At 44.9% G+C, this 21,069-nt stretch overlaps 1 protein-coding gene and 1 pseudogene across 1 annotated transcript in view; both read right to left on the bottom strand.

The window, feature by feature from the left end:
- Nucleotides 1-21,069, bottom strand: part of LOC138799061 (zinc finger protein 585A-like) — a 178,240-nt pseudogene that overhangs the window by 122,632 nt on the left and 34,539 nt on the right.
- LOC138798988 (zinc finger protein 271-like) overlaps nucleotides 1-21,069 on the bottom strand; it is a 69,064-nt gene that overhangs the window by 38,353 nt on the left and 9,642 nt on the right. The window contains exons 3-6 of the mRNA XM_069979644.1: nucleotides 11,973-12,108; nucleotides 11,759-11,882; nucleotides 11,544-11,641; nucleotides 6,457-6,706 (exon numbers count right to left, since the gene is read on the bottom strand). Of these exons, the coding sequence (XP_069835745.1) occupies nucleotides 6,457-6,706; nucleotides 11,544-11,641; nucleotides 11,759-11,882; nucleotides 11,973-12,108 (608 nt within the window). The remainder of the gene's footprint in view (nucleotides 1-6,456; nucleotides 6,707-11,543; nucleotides 11,642-11,758; nucleotides 11,883-11,972; nucleotides 12,109-21,069) is intronic.

Here is a 21,069-nt window from a genome sequence, read left to right as displayed (position 1 = left end):
CTGATCGTGGCAGAGCCTGGATGCAGGCTCTGATCCCTCACTTTGTGAGATCAGAGCCTGCATCCATATACTGTGAAACATACACACACACACACACACATGATAAAAAGTACCCCCTTCCCTGTGATCTCCCAGTAATAAGGGAGATCTTAGTGTCCGTCAGCGCCCGTTAGTGAGCATTTTTGTCAGTGTCAGTCAGCGTCCGTTAGTAAGCTTCAGTGTCAGTCAGCGTCCGTTAGTAAGTGTCAGAGCCAGCGTCCGTTAGTAAGCATCAGTGTCCGTTAGTAAGAGTCAGTGTCAGCGTCCGTTAGTAAGGGTCAGTCAGCGTCAGTGAATGTCAGTGTCCGTCAGTACGTATCATTCAGCATCCGTTAGTAAGTGTCATTCACTGTCCGTCATTAGCGGGTGTCAGTAAGCGTCAATCAGCGTCCATTAGCAGGTGTCAGTAAGCATCAGTCAGCATCCAGTAGCAGGTGTCAGTAAGCGTCAGTCAGCGTCCATTAGCAGGTGTCTGTAAGTGTCAGTCACCTTCCATAAGTAAGTGTCAGCCAGCATCAGTCAGCATCCGTTAGTAGGGTCAGTAAGGGTCCGTTACTGAGCATCAATCAGTGTCCGTTAGTAAGCGTCAGTCACCTTCCGTTAGTCAGTCAGCATCCATAAGTAAGCGTCAGTCAGCATCCATTAGTAAGTGTGAGTAAGCGTCAGTCAGTGTCCGTTAGTGTCAGTAAACTTCTGCACACACACACACACACACGTGTGCTTCTTCTCTTCTGAGCCCTGTTGCGCGCCCATATAATACTTTAGGTTCACAAATGGGGTATTTCTGTGCTCAGGAGAAATTGCTTTACAAATATTGGGGGGCTTTTTCTCCTCCAAGCTTTTTGAAATTTGAAAAATTTGGGGTTTCACCAATGTATAAATGTGAAAAATTTGATTTTTCATTTTGACAGCTCACTTTTGCAAAAAACTGTGAAAAACCTGTAGGGTCCAAATGCCCACTGTACCCCTTGTTATATTCCTTAAGGGGTCTAGTTTTCAGAATGGGGTCACTTGTGGAGGGGTTTCCACTGTCTCGGCACTAGGGTGGGCTCTGTAACTATGACATGGTCTCCTACATTTATTCCAGCCAAATCCACACTCCAAAATTTAAAGGGTGCTCCTTCTCTTCTGAGCCGTGTTGTGCGCCCGCACAACACTTTATGTCCACAAATGGGGTATTTGTAAAAACTGCAGATTCAGAGGAATAAATGTGTTATTGCATTTCACTTTTTATAGCTGTGCGGTATGAAAAAAATAAGACTGAATTGGAATATCTGCCAAGAAAATGGAAATTTTTACTTTTCACACTTACTTTGCAGTTATTCCTGTGAAATGCCTAAAGGGTTAAAAACTGTTTTAAATGTCAATTTGAATACTTGAAAGGGTAAAGATTTCAAAATGGGGTGAATTATGGGAGTTTCTACTATCCAGACCTCTAGAATATTCTCCAAACCTGAACTGGTCCCTAAAAAATTCAGAGTTAAAATTTTCACAAAATTTCAGAAAATTGCTACTAAACAATTACTGCCTCTAAAATACTAAAAACATTAAAGCACGCCCAACAAATGCTGACAACATAAAGTAGACATGTTATAGATATGAATTAATCAATAATTTATGTGGTATAACTATCTTCCTTACTGACAGAGACTTTCAAATTTAGAGAAATGCAATTTTTTTCAATTTTTCACATTATTTTGGAGTTTTTTACAAAAAAAGTTAAAAAGTATCGGCCCAAATGTACCACTAACATGAAGTGGAACATGTCACGAAAAAACAATCTTGGAACCACAAGGATCGGTAAAAGCATTCCAGAGTTATCAATATATAAAGTGACACATGTCATATTTGAAAAATTTGGCCGTGTCATAAACACCAAAACTGGCTGTGTCCCCTAAGGGTTAATAACCTAAAATGAACAGTTTTTTAAATACATGAGGCTGATTATGCCCTTACAGCTCTGGCTCTGACTTATTTCTGCATTCCTGCTGGACACGTCCCCTCACTGGAGATCCGTCCTGAGTGTACAGACTGTGACAGGAGGATCAGATAACAGCCCTGACACAGACATAAACAAAACCTCCTTCCCCACCTCCTAGCAGCACGCTCTCCCCCCTTCCCTCACAGAGATCACATAGCAGAGCTGAGGGTGTTGTGTGTGTGAGGAGCAGCGCAGGGGAGGAGATGGATGGAGGGACAAGTACTCAGTGCTTCAACAAGGAGGGACATGCCAGCCATGGCTCCAATGTACTGCATGAGGGAGAGTGGGTGAGTCACTGAGGGGAGGACTACAAGTCCCAGCACAACACAGCTGTAGTCCTTCCATAGTACATATAACATTCACTATCAGATGTCTGCAGCAGGTGCCCCCACCTCCATGGCTGACATTATCGTACAGTGTAATGAGAGCAGATGACTGTATCTAATCCCACTGTGTGTGATACCATCTGCTGGAGCTCTGTATCTAATCTTACATTGTGATACTGTATGTTGGGGCTCTATCTGATCCCACTGTGTGTGATACATCTGCTGAGGTGCTTGTCAGTGAATGGAGGGAGCCAGCCAGGGAGATGAGGGATAGGCCACGCCCACTTTCTCTCAGCCAGGAGAAAAATTCATTTATTCTTCTGAGCCAAACAACTGGGGATATCTCAGAGAGCATACATGCTATCAACGCAGTTTAGGGCTCTTTTTAAAGGGTAACACGTGGGCTTTTTATTTGAGAAATTTCATTTTTTGGCTACTGAAATTATAGTTACGCTTTAAGTTATTTACTTCTTATGCAAAATTGTATTGCTTCTTATGTAAAAGTCACTGTTGCACCTCACTGCCTCCACTCTCTGTTGTCTGATTGTCTCTGCACCTCATCACCATCAAGGGCTTCTCCATTATCACCTCAGGCAGCAGTAACAGGGGGAGCTACAAGTATCATCATCATCACCATCTATAACACCTCAGGGGGAACTATAAGTACCATCATCACCATCTATAACACCTCAGGGGGAGCTACAAGTATCATCATCACCATCTATAACACCTCAGGGGGAGCTAAAAGTATCATCATCACCATCTATAACACCTCGGGGAGAAATACAAGTATCATCATAGCCATCTATAACACCTCAGGGGGAACTACAAGTATCATAATCACCATCTATAACACCGCAGGGGAACTACAAGTACCAGCATGACCATCCATAACTACAAGTACCAGCATCACCATCTATAACAGACCAGGGGGAACTACAAGTACCATCATTACCATCTATAACAACTCAGGAGAACTACAAGTACCAGCATCACCATCTATAACACCTCTGGGAGAACTACAAGTATCATCATCACCATCTATAACACCTCAGGGGGGACTACAATTACCATCATCACCACCTTTAACACCTCAGAGGGAACTACAAGTACCATCATCGCCAAACACCTAGGTACAGTCCTCTCTGTGGCCGTATTTACCACAGGAAGAGGTAGAGAGTTATTAGCACTCGGCCTGTGACAGGATATCTCCATTTACTCATTATAACCTCCATCCCCCTTGAGATCCCCGCACTCCAGACTGCTACATGGATACCCCTTTTTCCCCTCTCATTGTTGACAGCTTGTTGTCTAGGTTACCAACCACCACTCTGCTTTAAAACCAGTACAGTATGTACATATACTATCTCACTATATGTTTACATTATATCTACGTATATACCAGTATTCACACTTTTTTTTTTCTTGGTGTTTGCTGATATTTAGGAAACATGGCGGCACGGTCCAGCTGTGTGGATGCCGACTCCCTCAGAACTGTTTGCCGCACCAGAGAACCAATAATCGCGCTGACGTCTACCAGTCTGGGAGGACCTGCTGGGGATTCAGCTTGGAAGTAAGTTTTGCATTTTCAAACCCGTTTTTTTTTTTTTTACCACTTTTCAGGTGACTTTCTTTTAACAGCTTGAATACCGGACAAATAATTTTTTTTTTGCACTTTTGTTTTTCCTCCTTGTGTTTAAAAGGCCATAGCGTTCGCATTTTTTCACCTACAGACCCACATGAGCCCTTATTTTTTGCGCTACTAATTCTACTTTGCAATGTCAGGCTTAACTTTTGCATAAAGTACGCTGCAAAACCAGAAAAAAATTAAATGTGTGATGAAATTGGAAAAAAAAACGAATTTTTTTTAATTTGGGGAGTATTTGTATTTACGCTGTTTGCCCTGGGGTAAAACTGACTTGTTATGCATGTTCCTTAAGTTGTTACGATTACAACGATATGTAACTTGTATAACTTATATTATTTGATGGCTTTTAAAAAATGTAAACCTTTTTAATAAATTAATGTTCGTTTAAAATCGCTCTATTTCCATATTCCCACGCTTTTATCCTTTGGTCTATGGGGCTGTGTGAGGTGTTACTTTTTGCGCCATGATGTGTTCTTTCCATCGGTACCTTAAATGTGCATATACGACTTTTTGATCGCTTTTTATTACAACTTTTCTGGATTTGATGTGACCAAAAATGCACAATTTTGTACTTTGTCATTTTTTACGCTTACGACGCTTACCGTGCGAGATAATTTAATAGTTTGTTTGTTTATTTATTTATTTTTATTTATAAAATGGGTTATTCACACTTTTATTAGGGGAGGGGATTATTTAATAATAAAAAAACATTTATTTACTTTTTTACACATATACTAGAAGTCCCCCTTAGGTTAGGGTTATTCCCCCTGGGGCTAGGGTTATTTCCCCTGGGGGACGTCTAGTATGCCTGCTCTGATCTCTCATAGAGATCTATGCAGTATAGATATACTGCATAGATCCATGATATGGGCACTCTATTGCTTTCGGCTGCTGCAGCTGAAAGCTACAAGCGGCACCCGAGATTGCGGCGGTTTAGAGCAGGGTCGCCGCATGGCCCCCCTCTGAACTCCCCCACCTGCATGAGGACTTCATGCGGGAAGGGGTTAAATCCATTTCTGATGTGTCACACACACAGGTCAAAGGTGACCATTGGGGTTGGAGTGTAATATTCCCCGATTGTTAGTTATAACCAGGTACAGCATACAGCAGTCTGACTGATGACCAGAGACAGAATCCATTATAGACGATTACACGACGGAACTATTTCACTAAATGTTTTTGTCCTCAGGTGTTGTGCGTTTCCCTAATTGTTTGTGCCTAAAAAGAGTAGTAAACGCTTATTATTCCCCATAGATTTTGCTTTTATTATCGGCACCGTGATGTTCAGCATTTAGTATAGAATTTTAGAAGCTTCTGGACCTGTGAGACCCTTCAAGACACTTCTATAACTGTCCAGAATTGTCGAGAACCTTCTAGGACTGTCCCACCAGTGCACACAGCAGTATAAATACCTTGACCTCACTGATTCATCTAATGTTCTGCAGAGTGTGTACAGCTAAAGTTAATATAGTTGCGTCCAGAGGCTGCACACATCCGGCAGACGTATTCTGCTAATTCATAAAGACGAGAGCAAAAAGGTACTGTGTGAAAGGATCTGCTGAGACACATGAGGCCTACAGAGCATACAGTACTATGGCGGGCTTGATGCCACCATGCCGCAGTGGGCGGCAGGAGGTCACTATGCCGCAATGGGCTGCAGGGGGTCAATATGCTGCAATGGGCTGCAGGAGGTCACTATGCTGTAATGGGCTGCAGGAGGTCACCATGCCGCAATGGGCTGCAGGAGGTCACTATGCCGCAATGGGCTGCAGGAGGTCACTATGCTGCAATAGGTCACTATGCCGCAATGGGCTGCAATCCCCCCCGTTGGGCACTGCCTCCCCCCTGCTCTCCTACCTCACTGCCTCCCCCCTGCTCTCCTACACCACTGCCTCTCCCCTGCTCTCCTACCCCACTGCCTCCCCCCTGCTCTCCTACCCCACTGCCTCCCCCCTGCTCTCCTACCCCACTGCCTCCCCCCTGCTCTCCTGTACCACTGCCTCATCCCCTCTCCTACCCCACTGCCCCCCCTGCTCTCCTACCCCACTGCCTCCCCCTGCTCTCCTGTACCACTGCCTCCTCCCCTCTCCTACACTACCGCCTCCCCAATGCTCTCCTGCACCACTGTCTGCCCCTTACCCTCCTTTATCGACAGACAAGTTATACCCAGACAGACTTGTTAGTTAGCGTGAAGCGATCCCCTCCCAGGTCAATAAGAGACTCCCACAACGTGTGTTTAGACCAGAAATATTAAGGTAACCCGAAAAAAAAATCACAAAAAGAATTAACATGTTTCAGGCTTCAGGAGCACAGAAGACGTTTATCCAGTCATATCACTGCATTAGTAACGTGTTCACATACATGTGCAGTGTGGGATCCTTCTCTGCCCCTCCCGGACTTAATACCCAACGTCTCCATGTCAAATGCCCGTTCTTTACCTCCCGCTATTCCCCATTACTTACCTGGGGTTATAATGTCAGTTGGGATGTTCTCTTCCTTACACAGACGATCACTCCGCACATCCAGCTCTTCTTTCTTGCACGGCCGATCACTCCGCAAATACAGCTCTTCTTCCTCCTTACATGGCCGATCACTTCTCACGTCCAGCTCTTCTTCCTTACACGGCCGATCACTCCTTATATGCAGCTCTTCTTCTTCTTCATCTTCATCTTCCTCAACAACTTTGATTTTGAGGTCAATGAGATTTTCATCCTGATCCAACATATAAACCAAATAGTAAATTATAATCATTGTTATTCACAGAAACAATACCCCCCATACAGCCTGGACCATATAGCTGCCTTCAGGAGACTGGACCTGGATACAGTAAGTATAGCTGTTATATAGCTGCCTTCAGGAGACTGGACCTGGATACAGTAAGTATAGCTGTTATATAGCTGCCTTCAGTAGACTGGACCTGGATACAGTAAGTATAGCTGTTATATAGTAGCCTTCAGGAGACTGGACCTGGATACAGTAAGTATAGCTGTTATATAGCTGCCTTCAGGAGACTGGGCCTGGATACAGTAAGTATAGCTGTTATATAGCAGCCTTTAGGAGACTGGACCTGGATACAGTAAGTATAGCTGTTATATAGCAGCCTTCAGGAGACTGGACCTGGATACAGTAAGTATAGCTGTTATATAGCAGCCTTCAGGAGACTGGACCTGGATACAGTAAGTATAGCTGTTATATAGCTGCCTTCAGGAGACTGGACCTGGATACAGTAAGTATAGCTGTTATATAGCTGCCTTCAGGAGACTGGACCTGGATACAGTAAGTATAGCTGTTATATAGCTGCCTTCAGGAGACTGGACCTGGATACAGTAAGTATAGCTGTTATATAGCTGCCTTCAGGAGACTGGACCTGGATACAGTAAGTATAGCTGTTATATAGCAGCCTTCAGGAGACTGGACCTGGATACAGTAAGTATAGCTGATATATAGCAGCATTCAGGACACTGGGCCTGGATACAGTAAGTATAGCTGTTATATAGCTGCCTTCAGGAGACTTTAAAGCAAGATAACTGAAAAGTATAATGAATGTAAATTACAAACATGCTTTATATCACATCTCCTGCTGATCTATACTGTGAAAGTTATAACCACAGGGTCACTTTAAGACAATAAATACTGTAACATTTAATGAAATCACATTCTACTTCCTGATCCTGCAGGACAGTATCATCTTCCCCTCCATCTCCCTGCTCCTCCTGCAGGACAGTGTCATCTCCCCCTCCATCTACCTGCTCCTCCTGCAGGACAGTGTCATCTCCCCCCTCCATCTCCCTGCTCCTCCTGCAGGACAGTGTCATCTCCCCCTCCATCTCCCTGCTCCTCCTGCAGGACAGTGTCATCTCCCCCTCCATCTACTTGCTCTTCCTGCAGGACAGTGTCATCTCCCCCTCCATCTCCCTGCTCCTCCTGCAGGACAGTGTCATCTCCCCCTCCATCTCCCTGCTCCTCCTGCAGGACAGTGTCATCTCCCCCTCCATCTCCCTGCTCCTCCTGCAGGACAGTGTCATCTCCCCCTCCATCTACCTGCTCCTCCTGCAGGACAGTGTCATCTCCCCCTCCATCTCCCTGCTCCTCCTGCAGGACAGTGTCATCTCCCACTCCATCTCCCTGCTCCTCCTGCAGGACAGTGTCATCTCCCCCTCTATCTTCCTGCTCCTCCTGCAGGACAGTGTCATCTCCCCCTCCACTCCCCACACCAAATAACAATCTCTTTATTTCTCCAGCTCTTTTACCCGCTGATCTCTCCCCTCCTATTATCCTCTTTCCATACACTAAAACCTTTACCTGTAAATGCTCTCAATGTCCGCGCCCTCTTACCTATTCACACCTACTGTCTCTGTCTCTGCTACTTCTCACTGCTGGAGACATTTCACCAAACCCTGGCCCTCCCCACCTGATCTCATCTACTCCACTGCCCTCCTTTCGTCCACATTCTTCTAGATTATGGCGGCACCCCTCTTAACACCATACGCATCCGTCCTGACCCCCCTCCCCCTGTCCCTTTCTCTGCTGCACTCTGGAACGCACGCTCTGTCTGCAATAAACCTACATTCATACATTATCTCTTTCTTTCCCACAACCTCTTCTTCCTAGGCATAAATGAAACATGGCTGACCCCTACTGACACTGCTTCTCCTGCTGCACTTTCCTACGGTGGGCTCCAGTTTACTCACACCCCTCGCCCTGGCAATATGCCGGGTGGCGGGGTTGGCCTGCTGCTAATGTACAACTGCTCCTTTACCCCAAGCCCTCCTCTCCCTGCTCTCACCCTCACCTTCTTTGAAGTACACTCTATCCGAATCTACTCCCCCTCTAACCTCCAAGTGGCCGTCATCTACCGACCACCAGGCTCCGCAACCACCTTCCTTGACCAGTTCAACACTTGGCTGTTGCATTTCCTTTCAACAGATATTCCCACCATCATCATGGGCGACTTCAACATCCCCATCGACACGACCAAATCACCCGCCTCTAAACTCCTATCACTAGCCTCCTCCTTTGGCCTTACACAGTGGTCCTCTATGGCCACTCACAAAAAGGGCCACACACTGGACCTCATCTTCTCCCGCCTCTGCCCCATATTTGACCTCACCAGCACATCTCTCCACATCTCTGACCACAACCTCCTAACTTTCTCGTTTCTCCTCTCTTCGTTTCTCCCCAGACCAGAAACTTGCCCACCCTTGCAGGAACCTCAGAAAACTCAACATTCAAACACTCTCTGACTCCCTTCTGCCCCTCTCCACCATACACTCTCTGAACGACACTGACACAGTCGCAACCTTATACAATTCCACAATATCCTCAGCCCTCGACTCTGTTGCCCCTTTCACGAAAAAGAGAACACGAAGCACGAACAGACAGCCCTGGCACACCGACCTAACCAAACAACTAAGGCGAGTGTCCAGAGCTGCTGAACGGCGCTGGAAGAAGACCGACTCTGAGGAACACTTCCAAACATACAGGAGAGCATTCCTTGAGTTCAAATCTGCCCACACCTCTGCTATACAGGACTACTTTTCTTCCCTCATATTATCCTTATCTTACAACCCTAGGCAACTGTTTAACACCTTCAACTCTCTTCTCCGCCCCCACTGCCACCCCCCACATCTCTCATCTCTTCTGAGGACTTCGCCACATTCTTCAAGCAGAAAATCGATGACATCAGAGTAAGCTTCACCTCACAGTCCCCTCAGCCCCCCTCATGCCTGTCTACTGCCCGTCCCCACTAACTCACCTCTCCACCATCACAGAAGAACATCTCTCCAAACTACTCTCCACATCGCACCTCACCACCACTTGACCCAATTCCATCCCACCTTATCCCCAACCTCTCCTCAGCACTTGTCCCAGCACTTACCCATCTCTTCAATCTATCACTAACTTCTGGCGTCTTCCCATCTCTATACAAACATGCAACCATCACACCCATCCTCAAAAAGCCATCCCTTGACCCTACCTCCTTATATAGCTACCGCCCCATCTCGCTTCTCCCCTTTGCCTCAAAACTCCTGGAATAACATGTCTACCATGAACTTTCCTCCCATTTTTCATCCAACTCGCTTTTTGACTCCCTGCAATCCGGCTTCCACCCCCACCACTCCACAGAAACTGCCCTCACCAAAGTGGCTAATGACCTGCTGACTGCCAAAACCTCACGTCACTACTCTGTGCTCCTTCTCCTTGACCTATCTTCTGCCTTCGACACAGTTGACCATTTTCTCCTCTTACAGATCCTCTCATCCCTTGGTGTCACTAGCCTAGCTCTCTCCTGGATCTCCTCTTACCTCTTCAACCGCACTTTTAGTGACTCCCACTCCCACACCACCTCCGCTCCTTGTCCCCTTACTGTTGGTGTTCCCCAAGGCTCTGTACTCGGGCCTCTTCTCTTCTCCATCTACACCTCTGGCCTGGGACATATCATAGAATCCCATGGCTTCAGGTACCATCTTTATGTCGATGACACTCAGATCTACCTCTCTGGTCCGGATGTCACCTCTTTGCTATCCAGGATTCCAGAGTGTCTATCGGCCATATCCTCCTTCTTCTCCTCCCGCTTTCTAAAACTCAACATGGACAAAACAGAACTTACCATCTTTCCCCCATCTCGCTCCACCCCGCCTTCTAATCTGTCAATCACTATCATTTTATACATTTCCAGAATCCGCGCTTTCCTCACCCATGACTCCACCAAACTACTGGTACATGCTCTCATTATCTCCCGCTTGGACTACTGTAACATCCTCCTCTCTGGCCTTCCAGCTAACTCCCTTGATCCCCTCCAGTCTATCCTTAACACTGCTGCCCGACTAATCCACCTTTCCCCTCGCTTTGCCTCAGCCTCTCCCCTCTACCAATTCCTCCACTGGCTCCCCATTGCCCAACGTATTCACTTTAAATTGTTGACCATGACATACAAGGCCATCCACAACCTGTCCCCTCCGTACATCTCTGACCTGATATCCCGCTACCGTCCCTCACGCAACCTTTGATCCTCCAATGACCTCCGTCTGCGCTCCCCCCTTGTTCATACCTCGCACAACCGCCTCTAAGACTTTGCCCGAGCCTCCCCCATACTCTGGAACTCGCTACCCCGACACATCCGTCTCTCATACACCATCAAGTCCTTCAAAAGTAACCTGAAAACCCATCTCTACAAACAAGGCTACAACATACAATAGCTGTGCATCACACTTAAATGGCTGCACTTTACCTCCTGTTTCTCTCCCTATACCCTATAGATTGTAAGCCCTCGCGGGCAAGGTCCTCTTCTCCCATGTACCAGTCTTTCGCTTGATGTAATGTTTTCTGATCTTGTATTGTTCCTGCCTGTTGCCTATCTATTGTATAGCGCTCTGGAATTAAGGGTGCTTTATAAATAAATAATAATAATAATAATCTTACCTGCTCCTCCTGCAGGACAGTGTCATCTCCCCCTCTATCTACCTGCTCCTCCTGCAGGACAGTATCATCTCCCCCTCCATCTACCTGCTCCTCCTACAGGACAGTGTCATCTCCCCCCTCCATCTACCTGCTCCTCCTGCAGGACAGTGTCATCTTCCCTCGGACATTCCTGGGGATCCAGAGGAGCGGGACATCTCTCTGGTGGATTCCTCTTACTGGATCCATCTGTAGGAGACACACACAGTGACTGAATACATTGTGTACATGTGATGAGCAGATGATGGGGGGTCTAGGGGACCCAAATACTGCTCTCTTCTTTACCATCAATGAGTCTCCTCTTACCCGGTGATGTGAGGGGCCGGTGGTCCTCCATCATGGCCTCCTGGTACAGATCCTTGTGTCCTTCTACATACTCCCACTCCTCCATGGAGAAATAGACGGCCACATCCTGACACCTTATAGGAACCTGACACACACAATGATCCAGTCATCATCCAGACCCATCATCCCTTGTGTTCCTGGATGATGTCCCAGCATTCCCAGCAGCATTGCTCACCTCTCCAGTCAGCAGCTCCATCATCTTGTGGGTGAGTTCTAGGATCTTCTGCTCATTGTTCCTCTCAGGTATCAGTGAGGAAGGTGGAGGCTCCGTGATGGGGCCCCGGGCCCTGCTCCATCCTCCTGACCTGCTGCTGGGGGCCACACACTCTCCACATGTCTTCTTCACTACTGTGTAATCCTGAGGATGGAGAGACCCTGATAAATATCACTATATACAGAGCCCCCACCTCTCCGCCCATGTCCTGTATTATTACTAGAGAGAAGAGGGAGGTCATGTGACCCATCCCCCAGAATCCCTCACCTCTCCGCCCATGTCCTGTATTATTACTAGAGAGAAGAGGGAGGTCATGTGACCCATCCCCCAGAATCCCTCACCTCTCCGCTCATGTCCTGTATTATTACTAGAGAGAAGAGGAAGGTCATGTGACCCATCCCCCAGAATCCCTCATCTCTCCACTCATGTCCTGTATTATTACTAGAGATAAGAGGGAGGTCATGTGACCCATCCCCCAGAATCCCTCACCTCTCCGCTCATGTCCTGTATTATTACTAGAGAAGAGGGAGGTCATGTGACCCATCCCCCAGAATCCCTCACCTCTCCGCTCATGTCCTGTATTATTACTAGAGAGAAGAGGGAGGTCATGTGACCCATCCCCCAGAATCCCTCACCTCTCCGCTCATGTCCTGTATTATTACTAGAGATAGGAGGGAGGTCATGTGACCCATCCCCCAGAATCCCTCACCTCTCTGCTCATGTCCTGTATTATTACTAGAGATAAGAAGGAGGTCATGTGACCCATCCCCCAGAATCCCTCACCTCTCCAGGTCATGTGACCCATCCCCCAGAATCCCTCACCTCTCCGCTCATGTCCTGTATTAATACTAGAGAGAAGAGGGAGGTCATGTGACCTATCCCCCAGCATCCCTCACCTCTCCGCTCATGTCCTGTATTATTACTAGAGAGAAGAGGGAGGTCATGTGACCCATCCCCCAGAATCCCTCACCCCTCCGCTCATGTCCTGTATTATTACTAGAGAGAAGAGGGAGGTCATGTGACCCATCCCCCAGAATCCCTCACCTCTCCGGTCAGCAGGTAGATGATCTCCAGGGTGAGGTGTAATATGGAGGTCTCTCTTCTTTCTTGCTCCATCCTTGGTGGATCCGGCAGGTAGAGGAGCAATCTCTTACACTGTAGGGAGCTGAATGGGAGGAAGGATCAGTAACCTCCTCATTCTGCAGAGGAGAGAAACTTCCAGACACTTTAATGTGGAGAATGAGAAATGAAGCAGAAAGTAAGATGTGGCTGCTGTAATCTGCAGCTTCCTGGCTGTATATACAGAGCGGTGACTATAGAAGAAGGAATCTCTGTATATAGTGAGGTATAATGGAGCCGCCCATCCCCCAACCAGGACCTTATACATCACGTTACATATTGGTGCTGGAAGGACCTGTGTGATGTCACCATCATGTGACCGGTCACATGGGAGGGGGAGGAGTCAGCTGGAGGTGTGTCATGTAATCACTCTTTGTTCTGTGTAAGGCTCTATATACAATGCACACACCTCGCTCAATACCGTACACTGTATACACACAAGGCTCTGCACCATACACGGTATACACACAAGGTTCTGCACCGTACACTGTATACACACACAGCTCCACACCATATACTATACACACACTGCTCTGCACTGTACACTATATACATACACGGATTTGCTCTGTACTATGATTTGTTTCAGGAATTAATTTTATTTTAACCTAGACACTTAGAAGATTGTCAGCAGAAAAAGACCCCTCCATCTAGTCGGCCCTATTAGTAATCACTTTCTTATTACTGTACAAGAGATATATGTACATACCAGGTTTACATTAAGATATTGTAAATTTACCTACCACATCTGCTGGAAGTTTGTTCCAAGCATCTACTACTAGATAAGAGCGAGTAGTACCTGATCGTGTAGGTATTGGATGGAATATTATACAATTTGAAATATTTGTTTTCAACCACATACGCAGTAAAAATCAGTTTCCCCTCCCACCTTCCCTGGCGCTTTTTTTTTGGCCAATAAAGGGTGGTGTGACAGGCCCTAGGAGCACGCTGGCAGCAGGAAAACAGTGTCTAGATTCATTGGCTGGCTTACTCATGTGACCTTTAGGGTATAAGAAATTGGCATTTCTCTCCTCACCTTCACAACGACACCATAGGATGGGTTGTACCCTAGGGACACACCTTACCGTTTGAGGATTCGTCCCAACTTAAGGAGCACAAGGACTGTAAAGCAGAAAGCTTGCTTAGGAAGTCCTGGGAAACCGTATCTTACTCTTTGAAAAACAATATTGCGGCTACATGTGTAGCCCGGGCCTTACATGTCTGGATTGGTGATTTAGAAGGACGCTTAAATAGTAAATGCTCTAGAGAGAAAATAGTTAATTCCTTTCCTGTCGGATTATTTCATAACAAGGAAAAGCAACAGGATTCCTTCAGCTCATAAAATCTTAAATTTTATTGTAGAAATTTTCATTAAAAGAAACAGCCTGGCTGTTTCTTTTAATGAATATTTCTACAATAAAATTTATGATTTTATGAGCTGAAGGAATCCTGTTGCTTTTCCTTGTTATAGACACCCCATCATCCAGGGGCTATAACCTTCGTGCTCAACAAACAATCACCTGAGAGGGCATGAGCGCATAAGATTGGGTGCTGACCACTCCCATTCGTGTCGGATTATTTCATAGCCTGGAGTGGTATTACCAAGAACAGGAGGGCTATCAGATATGGTGCTTTTACACAGAGAGATTTTTCTGACAGATTTTGAAAGCCAAAGCCAGGAATGGACTATAAACGAGAACAGGTCATAAAGGAAAGATTGAGATTTCTCCTCTTTTCAAATCCAGTGCTGGCTTTGGCTTCCAAAATCTGTCAGATAAATCTCTCTGTGTAAACGCACCATTAGAATTCACTCAACCTCCCCCCCCCCTTCCCCCCCATAGATTTACCATCTCCCGACAGTCTTCAAACCCAATACAGTCAGAACTGGTGGTGATTGTATTGAAACTATGTCACATGAATGTCATTTGTCCTGTTCCCTCAAAGGAAAAGGGGAGAGGGCATTATTCAAGTCTTTTCCTATTAAGAAAACCAAACGATTCTTACCGTTTGATAAAAAAAACTTTAAACTTCTAAATAAATATGTCCAATATCAAAAATTCAAGATGGGGTCAATAAAATCCACTACTCCACTGATTGCTCGCAGTGCTTGGATGGTCTCTCTAAACCTCCAAGATGTGTACTACCATGTCCCAATCCATAACCAATCCCAGAAATTCTTGAGATTTGCAATAGTGATGAACAAGAAGACATACCATTACCAGTTTAGAGCCCTTCAATTCGGAATCTCTTCAGCTCCCAGAATTTTTACAAACATAATGTCAGAAGAACTATCCTTGACCAAAAAGGCAAAAATATCATAGCCAATCTAGACTATTTACTCAAAGCAGATTCTCACCCGAAACTTCTTCAAGACCTGGACACAACTCGCACTCGCAGTCAACGACAATAAGTCCGACCAGGATTCCCCCATGAAGGTATTTCTAGGGATTCTTCTCGACTACAATCTCCAGAGATCTTTCCTTCCGGAAGAGAAGATCTGGAACCTGATCTCAAAGATCAAAGATTTCAGATGCAAGTCTTGCTGCACAGTGCAGGAGGCAATGTCTGTATTGGGGTCAATGACAGCTTGCATAGCAGCAACACCATGGAGCCAGGCACACTCCAGGACTCTACAGGCACAGATCCTAAGGGTCTGGAACAAAAATTTGCTCTGTCCCCCCAGGTCAAGTCTTCTCTGAGATGGTGGCTAATCTGAAAAAACCTGCAGAAAGGGGTGCCATGGAGTCCTCATCTGAAGAGGATTCTGAAAATGTATGCAAGTCAATCAGGCTGGGGAGCCCAGGTAGGATCAACCTTTCTGGAGACTTGTCCCCAAAACACTTTTAAAGACTCGTAGAACCTAAGAGAACTAAGGGAAGTACAGAATTATTTAGAGGCAGCAGTAAATATCTTAGCTGGAACACATGTACATATTCTATCGGATAATGTCACTACAGTGGCTCATCTGATACACCAGGGGAGGGCAAAAAAACTATCGCCTCTGGTCAATCTCACAACAGATCTTTGTTTGGGCAGAGAAGCATCTTCTATCTCTTTCACCAACTCACCGAAAGAGAAAAGACAACATAGAGGCAGTCTCAAGCAGAATCCACCCAGGCAAATGGTGCCTGAAAGACCAGATCTTCCATCAACCTGTGGAACACTGGGGAGAGCCTCAAATAGACCTCTTTGCCACAAGACAAAATCTAAAAGATCTAAAAGACAAAAGGTAAGCCTGTTGAATTTGCTGCAGTTAATCTATGTGCTTTTACAGTCTAAGTGTTGCAACTAGTGAGGGGTAGAGAGATTGCAGTAGGGACAGTGAGCATCTTATCAGATTGTAGGCAGAAAAGATGCCAAGAGCCCTTGTTAGGGCTACTACACAGCACAACATAGCATATACATCCGCATAAACAGTGCATAGACTAGCAGCATATCAGCCAGTTAGACAGTCAGGCAGGCAGCTTAGAATTTTCCTGCATAGACCTGTGTCTATCTGTTCTGTCCTACAGGTAAATTGTCGCAGGACAGTTTATTGCGCTCTGCGCCTGTTAAGAAAAAAAAAAAAATCCTGCGCATATAGCCAGCTGGCATACGTAAAACTTCAGATATATCTAGTGTGCGCCAGGCTTGGCCTTGTTGCGCTGTGATAGCAACAGTCGCAGTGTTGAATTTGGCTCAGCGCCAGGTTTTATAAAAATGAAAAAACAACTCTCACATCTCGCCACCAGGAATACGTAAAACTTCAGATATATCTAGTGTGCGCCAGGTTTGACCTAGTTCCGGTGTGATAGCAATGGTCGCAGTGTTTAATTTGGCTCTGCGGCAGGTTAAAAAAAAAACAAAAAAAACTCACGCCTCCCCACCAAGCATACGTAATACTTCAGATATATAAAGTGTATGCCAGGCTTAGCCTAGTTACGGTGTGATAGCAATGGCTGCATTGTTTTTTTTTGTTTGTTTTTCTAAATTCATTTTGTAGGGCAGAAGTCATGGACCTAAAAAAATCATGTGTGTGAGGCTCACCTCAAGGGCCTAAAAATCAATGTTTGTAGGGCTCAAATCAAAAGCCTAAAAATTTGTTTGCAGGGCTCACCTCAACATCATCAAAATGAACTTTTTTTTTGTCTCAACACTTGTCAAACTTGTCTCAGACTTTTTTAGAGGGCTCACCTGAAGGGCCTCTAAATCTATTTTTAGAGGGCTCTCCTTGTTTATTGTCACTCCAAGTTAGTAATCTTAAATTTCAAATTAAATGTAATTCAATAAAAATGTTATTATTATTTTTATTATTAAAAGCGTCTCAAAAATGGGTATATGGCTCTTCCGATCTCACAAAGAAAAGATTGCACTTGACTGTACATTTCGGGAGCTAATGCAAAAGAAATTCTTGAGAAAGGCCTTATTGTCAGAGAATAGGAACTGATGATAAAGAACTGGGAATTCAATCTGACTCAAGCATAGGAATATATGGGTTGTATTTTGATGTTGTTCTTGGGCAACCTTTATTTAATCTTGCTGATAAGAAATTCAAAGTCGTCAAAGTCAAAATCAGTTTTTGGAGACCCCACCTCGAGGGCTTCTAACTCCAATTTTGGAGGGCTCACCTCAAGGTCCTCTAACTCTATTTTTGGAGGGCTCACCTAAAGGTACTCAAACTCCATTTTTGGAGGGTTTCCACCCCACACCCCTTTATGTGTAAATAAGGGCGTATGGAAGTGCCAGATGACTTTCAAAATTTAAACACACACACAATGACAGTTAGTGGTGGGTGCTGTTTGATTTCCCCCCTTGCATATGTCATCTGTGGTTGTCATAGGCAACGTCATTTCAAGGAGTGCATGAAAAAGTTTCTTTTGCTTCCAATATTGGCTATCTGTCCATGCTAATGTAGAGGAAAGAAAGTTTCCTGGTGTTTTTTAAACATTGAGATTATTTCATGTTTGGAGTGTATAGCTGAGAGCCTGTGATAGTGGCATAATACTGCAATTTGGGCTTGTTAGATGCAGCCAGGAATGCTTCCCAATGCTGTCCCAGTTGCATTCCAGAGGTACTGTATAAATTTATGAGGTGTCATTGTGGACTTGGAAACCTAAATTCGACCACTTTGATTGAATAGTCAAACATTGCAGTCTGTTCAAATCGAATTTTGAGCTTTTGAATATTTCACTACTCGCTCATCTCTATCTACTACTCTTTCATTAAAGTAATATTTTCTCATGTTCCTTTTGATCTTTTCCCCAACTAATCTCTGACTTTTCAGTTATTTCTTTTTTAATTAAAAAACAAGTCCTTCTTATGTCCTTCAAGGTTTCCATTATGTCCCCCCTTTCCCTTCTTCCTCCTGTAACATATATAAAGGTTTCCATCATGTCCCCCCTTTCCCTTCTTCCTCCTGTAACATATATAAAGGTTTCCATCATGTCCTCCCTTTCCCTTCTTCCTCCTGTAACATATATAAAGGTTTCCATCATATCCCCCCTTTCCCTTCTTCCTCCTGTAACATATATAAAGGTTTCCATCATGTCCTCCTTTCCCTTCTTCCTCCTGTAACATATATAAAGGTTTCCATCATGTCCTCCCTTTCCCTTCTTCCTCCTGTAGCATATATATAGGTTTCCATCGTGTCCTCCTTTCCCTTCTTCCTCCTGTAACATATATAAAGGTTTCCATCGTGTCCTCTCTTTCCCTTCTTCCTCCTGTAACATATATAGAGGTTTTCATCATGTCCCTCCTTTCCCTTCTTCCTCCTGTAACATATATAAAGGTTTCCATCATGTCCTCCCTTTCCCTTCTTCCTCCTGAAACATATATAAAGGTTTCCATCATGTCCTCCCTTTCCCTTCTTCCTCCTGAAACATATATAAAGGTTTCCATCATGTCCCCCCTTTCCCTTCTTCCTCCTGTAACATATATAAAGGTTTCCATCATGTCCCCCCTTTCCCTTCTTCCTCCTGTAACATATATAAAGGTTTCCATCATGTCTCCCCTTTCCCTTCTTCCCTCCTGTAACATATATAAAGGTTTCCATCATGTCCCCCCTTTCCCTTCTTCCTCCTGTAACATATATAAAGGTTTGCATCATATCCCCCCTTTCCCTTCCTCTTGTAACATATATAAAGGTTTCCATCATGTCTCCCCTTTCCCTTCTTCCTCTTGTAACATATATAAAGGTTTCCATCATGTCCCCCCTTTCCCTTCTTCCTCCTGTAACATATATAAAGGTTTCCATCATGTCCCCCCTTTCCCTTCTTCCCTCCTGTAACGTAAATAAAGGTTTCCATCATGTCCCCCTTTCCCTTCTTCCCCCTGTGACATATATAAAGGCTTCCATCATGTCCCTCCTTTCCCTTCTTCCCTCCTGTAACATATATAAAGGTTTCCATCATGTCCTCCCTTTCCCTTCTTCCTCCTGTAACATATATAAAGGTTTCCATCATGTCCCTCTTTCCCTTCTTCCCTTTGTAACTTATATAAAGCTTTTCATCATGTTCCCCCTTTCCCTTCTTCCTCCTGTAACATATATAAAGGTTTCCATCATGTCCTCCCTTTCCCTTCTTCCCCCTGTAACATATATGAAGGTTTCCATCATGTTCCCCCTTTCCCTTCTTCCTCCTGTAACATGTATAAAGGTTTCCATCATGTCCTCCCTTTCCCTTCTTCCTCCTGTAACATATATGAAGGTTTCCATCATGTCCCCCCTTTCCCTTCTTCCCTCCTATAACATATATAAAGGTTTCCATCATGTTCCCCCTTTCCCTTCTTCCCTCCTGTAACATATATAAAGGTTTCCATCATGTCCCTCCTTTCCCTTCTTCCTCCTGTAACGTATATAAAGGTTTCCATCATGTCCTCCCTTTCCCTTCTTCCTCCTATAAGATATATAAAGGTTTCCATCATGTCCTCCCTTTCCATTCTTCCTTTTGTAACATATATAAAGGTTTCCATTATGTCCTCACTTTCCCTTCTTCCTCCTGTAACATATATAAAGGTTTCCAACATGCTCCTCAGTGCACCGACCCATCTTCCCACCGGATCCTTTGTAAAAGTAGTCATGTTCCGCGCCGACTGCTGCGTCTGGTGAAGGCTACGTGACCAATTCTGCATATATAACACAACATAGGACGGGGGAGCTGGTGGGCAGGAGGGATGGGGACTAAGGAACGCAACCCCCCCCCCCTCCAACCCCCCGCACCAAAGGGCTAATTGGAATATTTGCTTTCCATAAAAATACAGAAAAACATTGCAGAGGAGGAAAAGGAGATGAAGAAGATCGGGAACTCTGCAGCTACCGAACAGCAGGGTCATATGTGTAAACTAGTGATCTCACGATACCAGAATTTTGAGTTCGATACCAACTTTTTTTTTTCAATGCTCGATACCAATTCGATACTTAATAAATTATATTAAAAAAAAAAAAAAAAAAAACACAATAGAGACCCCCCCCCCCCAGACTGTCAGGTCTGTACGAACCATATTACTTTATAAATAAAGTTTTCATTATTTAAAATAAATGTTCTTAAAAAAATAGCCCTATTCTGATTCCTAACATGGCTATGGGGCAATCTGTAGTTTTATTTAGTAGCACGTTTTTATGTGGTAGTGAATTTGGTGGTTTCTCCGCTTGCACCATTTACCGTGCGTCATCAGGAAGGTGATAATCTTATAATATGCACAATAACACTTCAGCTATCAGGGGGGGTGATGGGAACTGTAGTCATGTGATACACTTCAGCTATCAGGGGGGATGATGGGAACTGTAGTCATGTGATACACTTCAGCTATCAGGGGGGGTGATGGGAACTGTAGTCATGTGATACACTTCAGCTATCAGGGGGGATGATGGGAACTGTAGTCATGTGATACACTTCAGCTATCGGGGATGATGGGAACTGTAGTCATGTGATACACTTCAGCTATCAGGGGGATGATGGGAACT

This window comes from Dendropsophus ebraccatus, chromosome 8 (genome assembly GCF_027789765.1).
Source record: "Dendropsophus ebraccatus isolate aDenEbr1 chromosome 8, aDenEbr1.pat, whole genome shotgun sequence".
Classification (NCBI taxonomy): domain Eukaryota; kingdom Metazoa; phylum Chordata; class Amphibia; order Anura; family Hylidae; genus Dendropsophus; species Dendropsophus ebraccatus.
The sequence above is the reverse complement of the archived record's forward strand: the minus strand, read 5'-3'. Positions and strand labels throughout refer to the sequence as shown.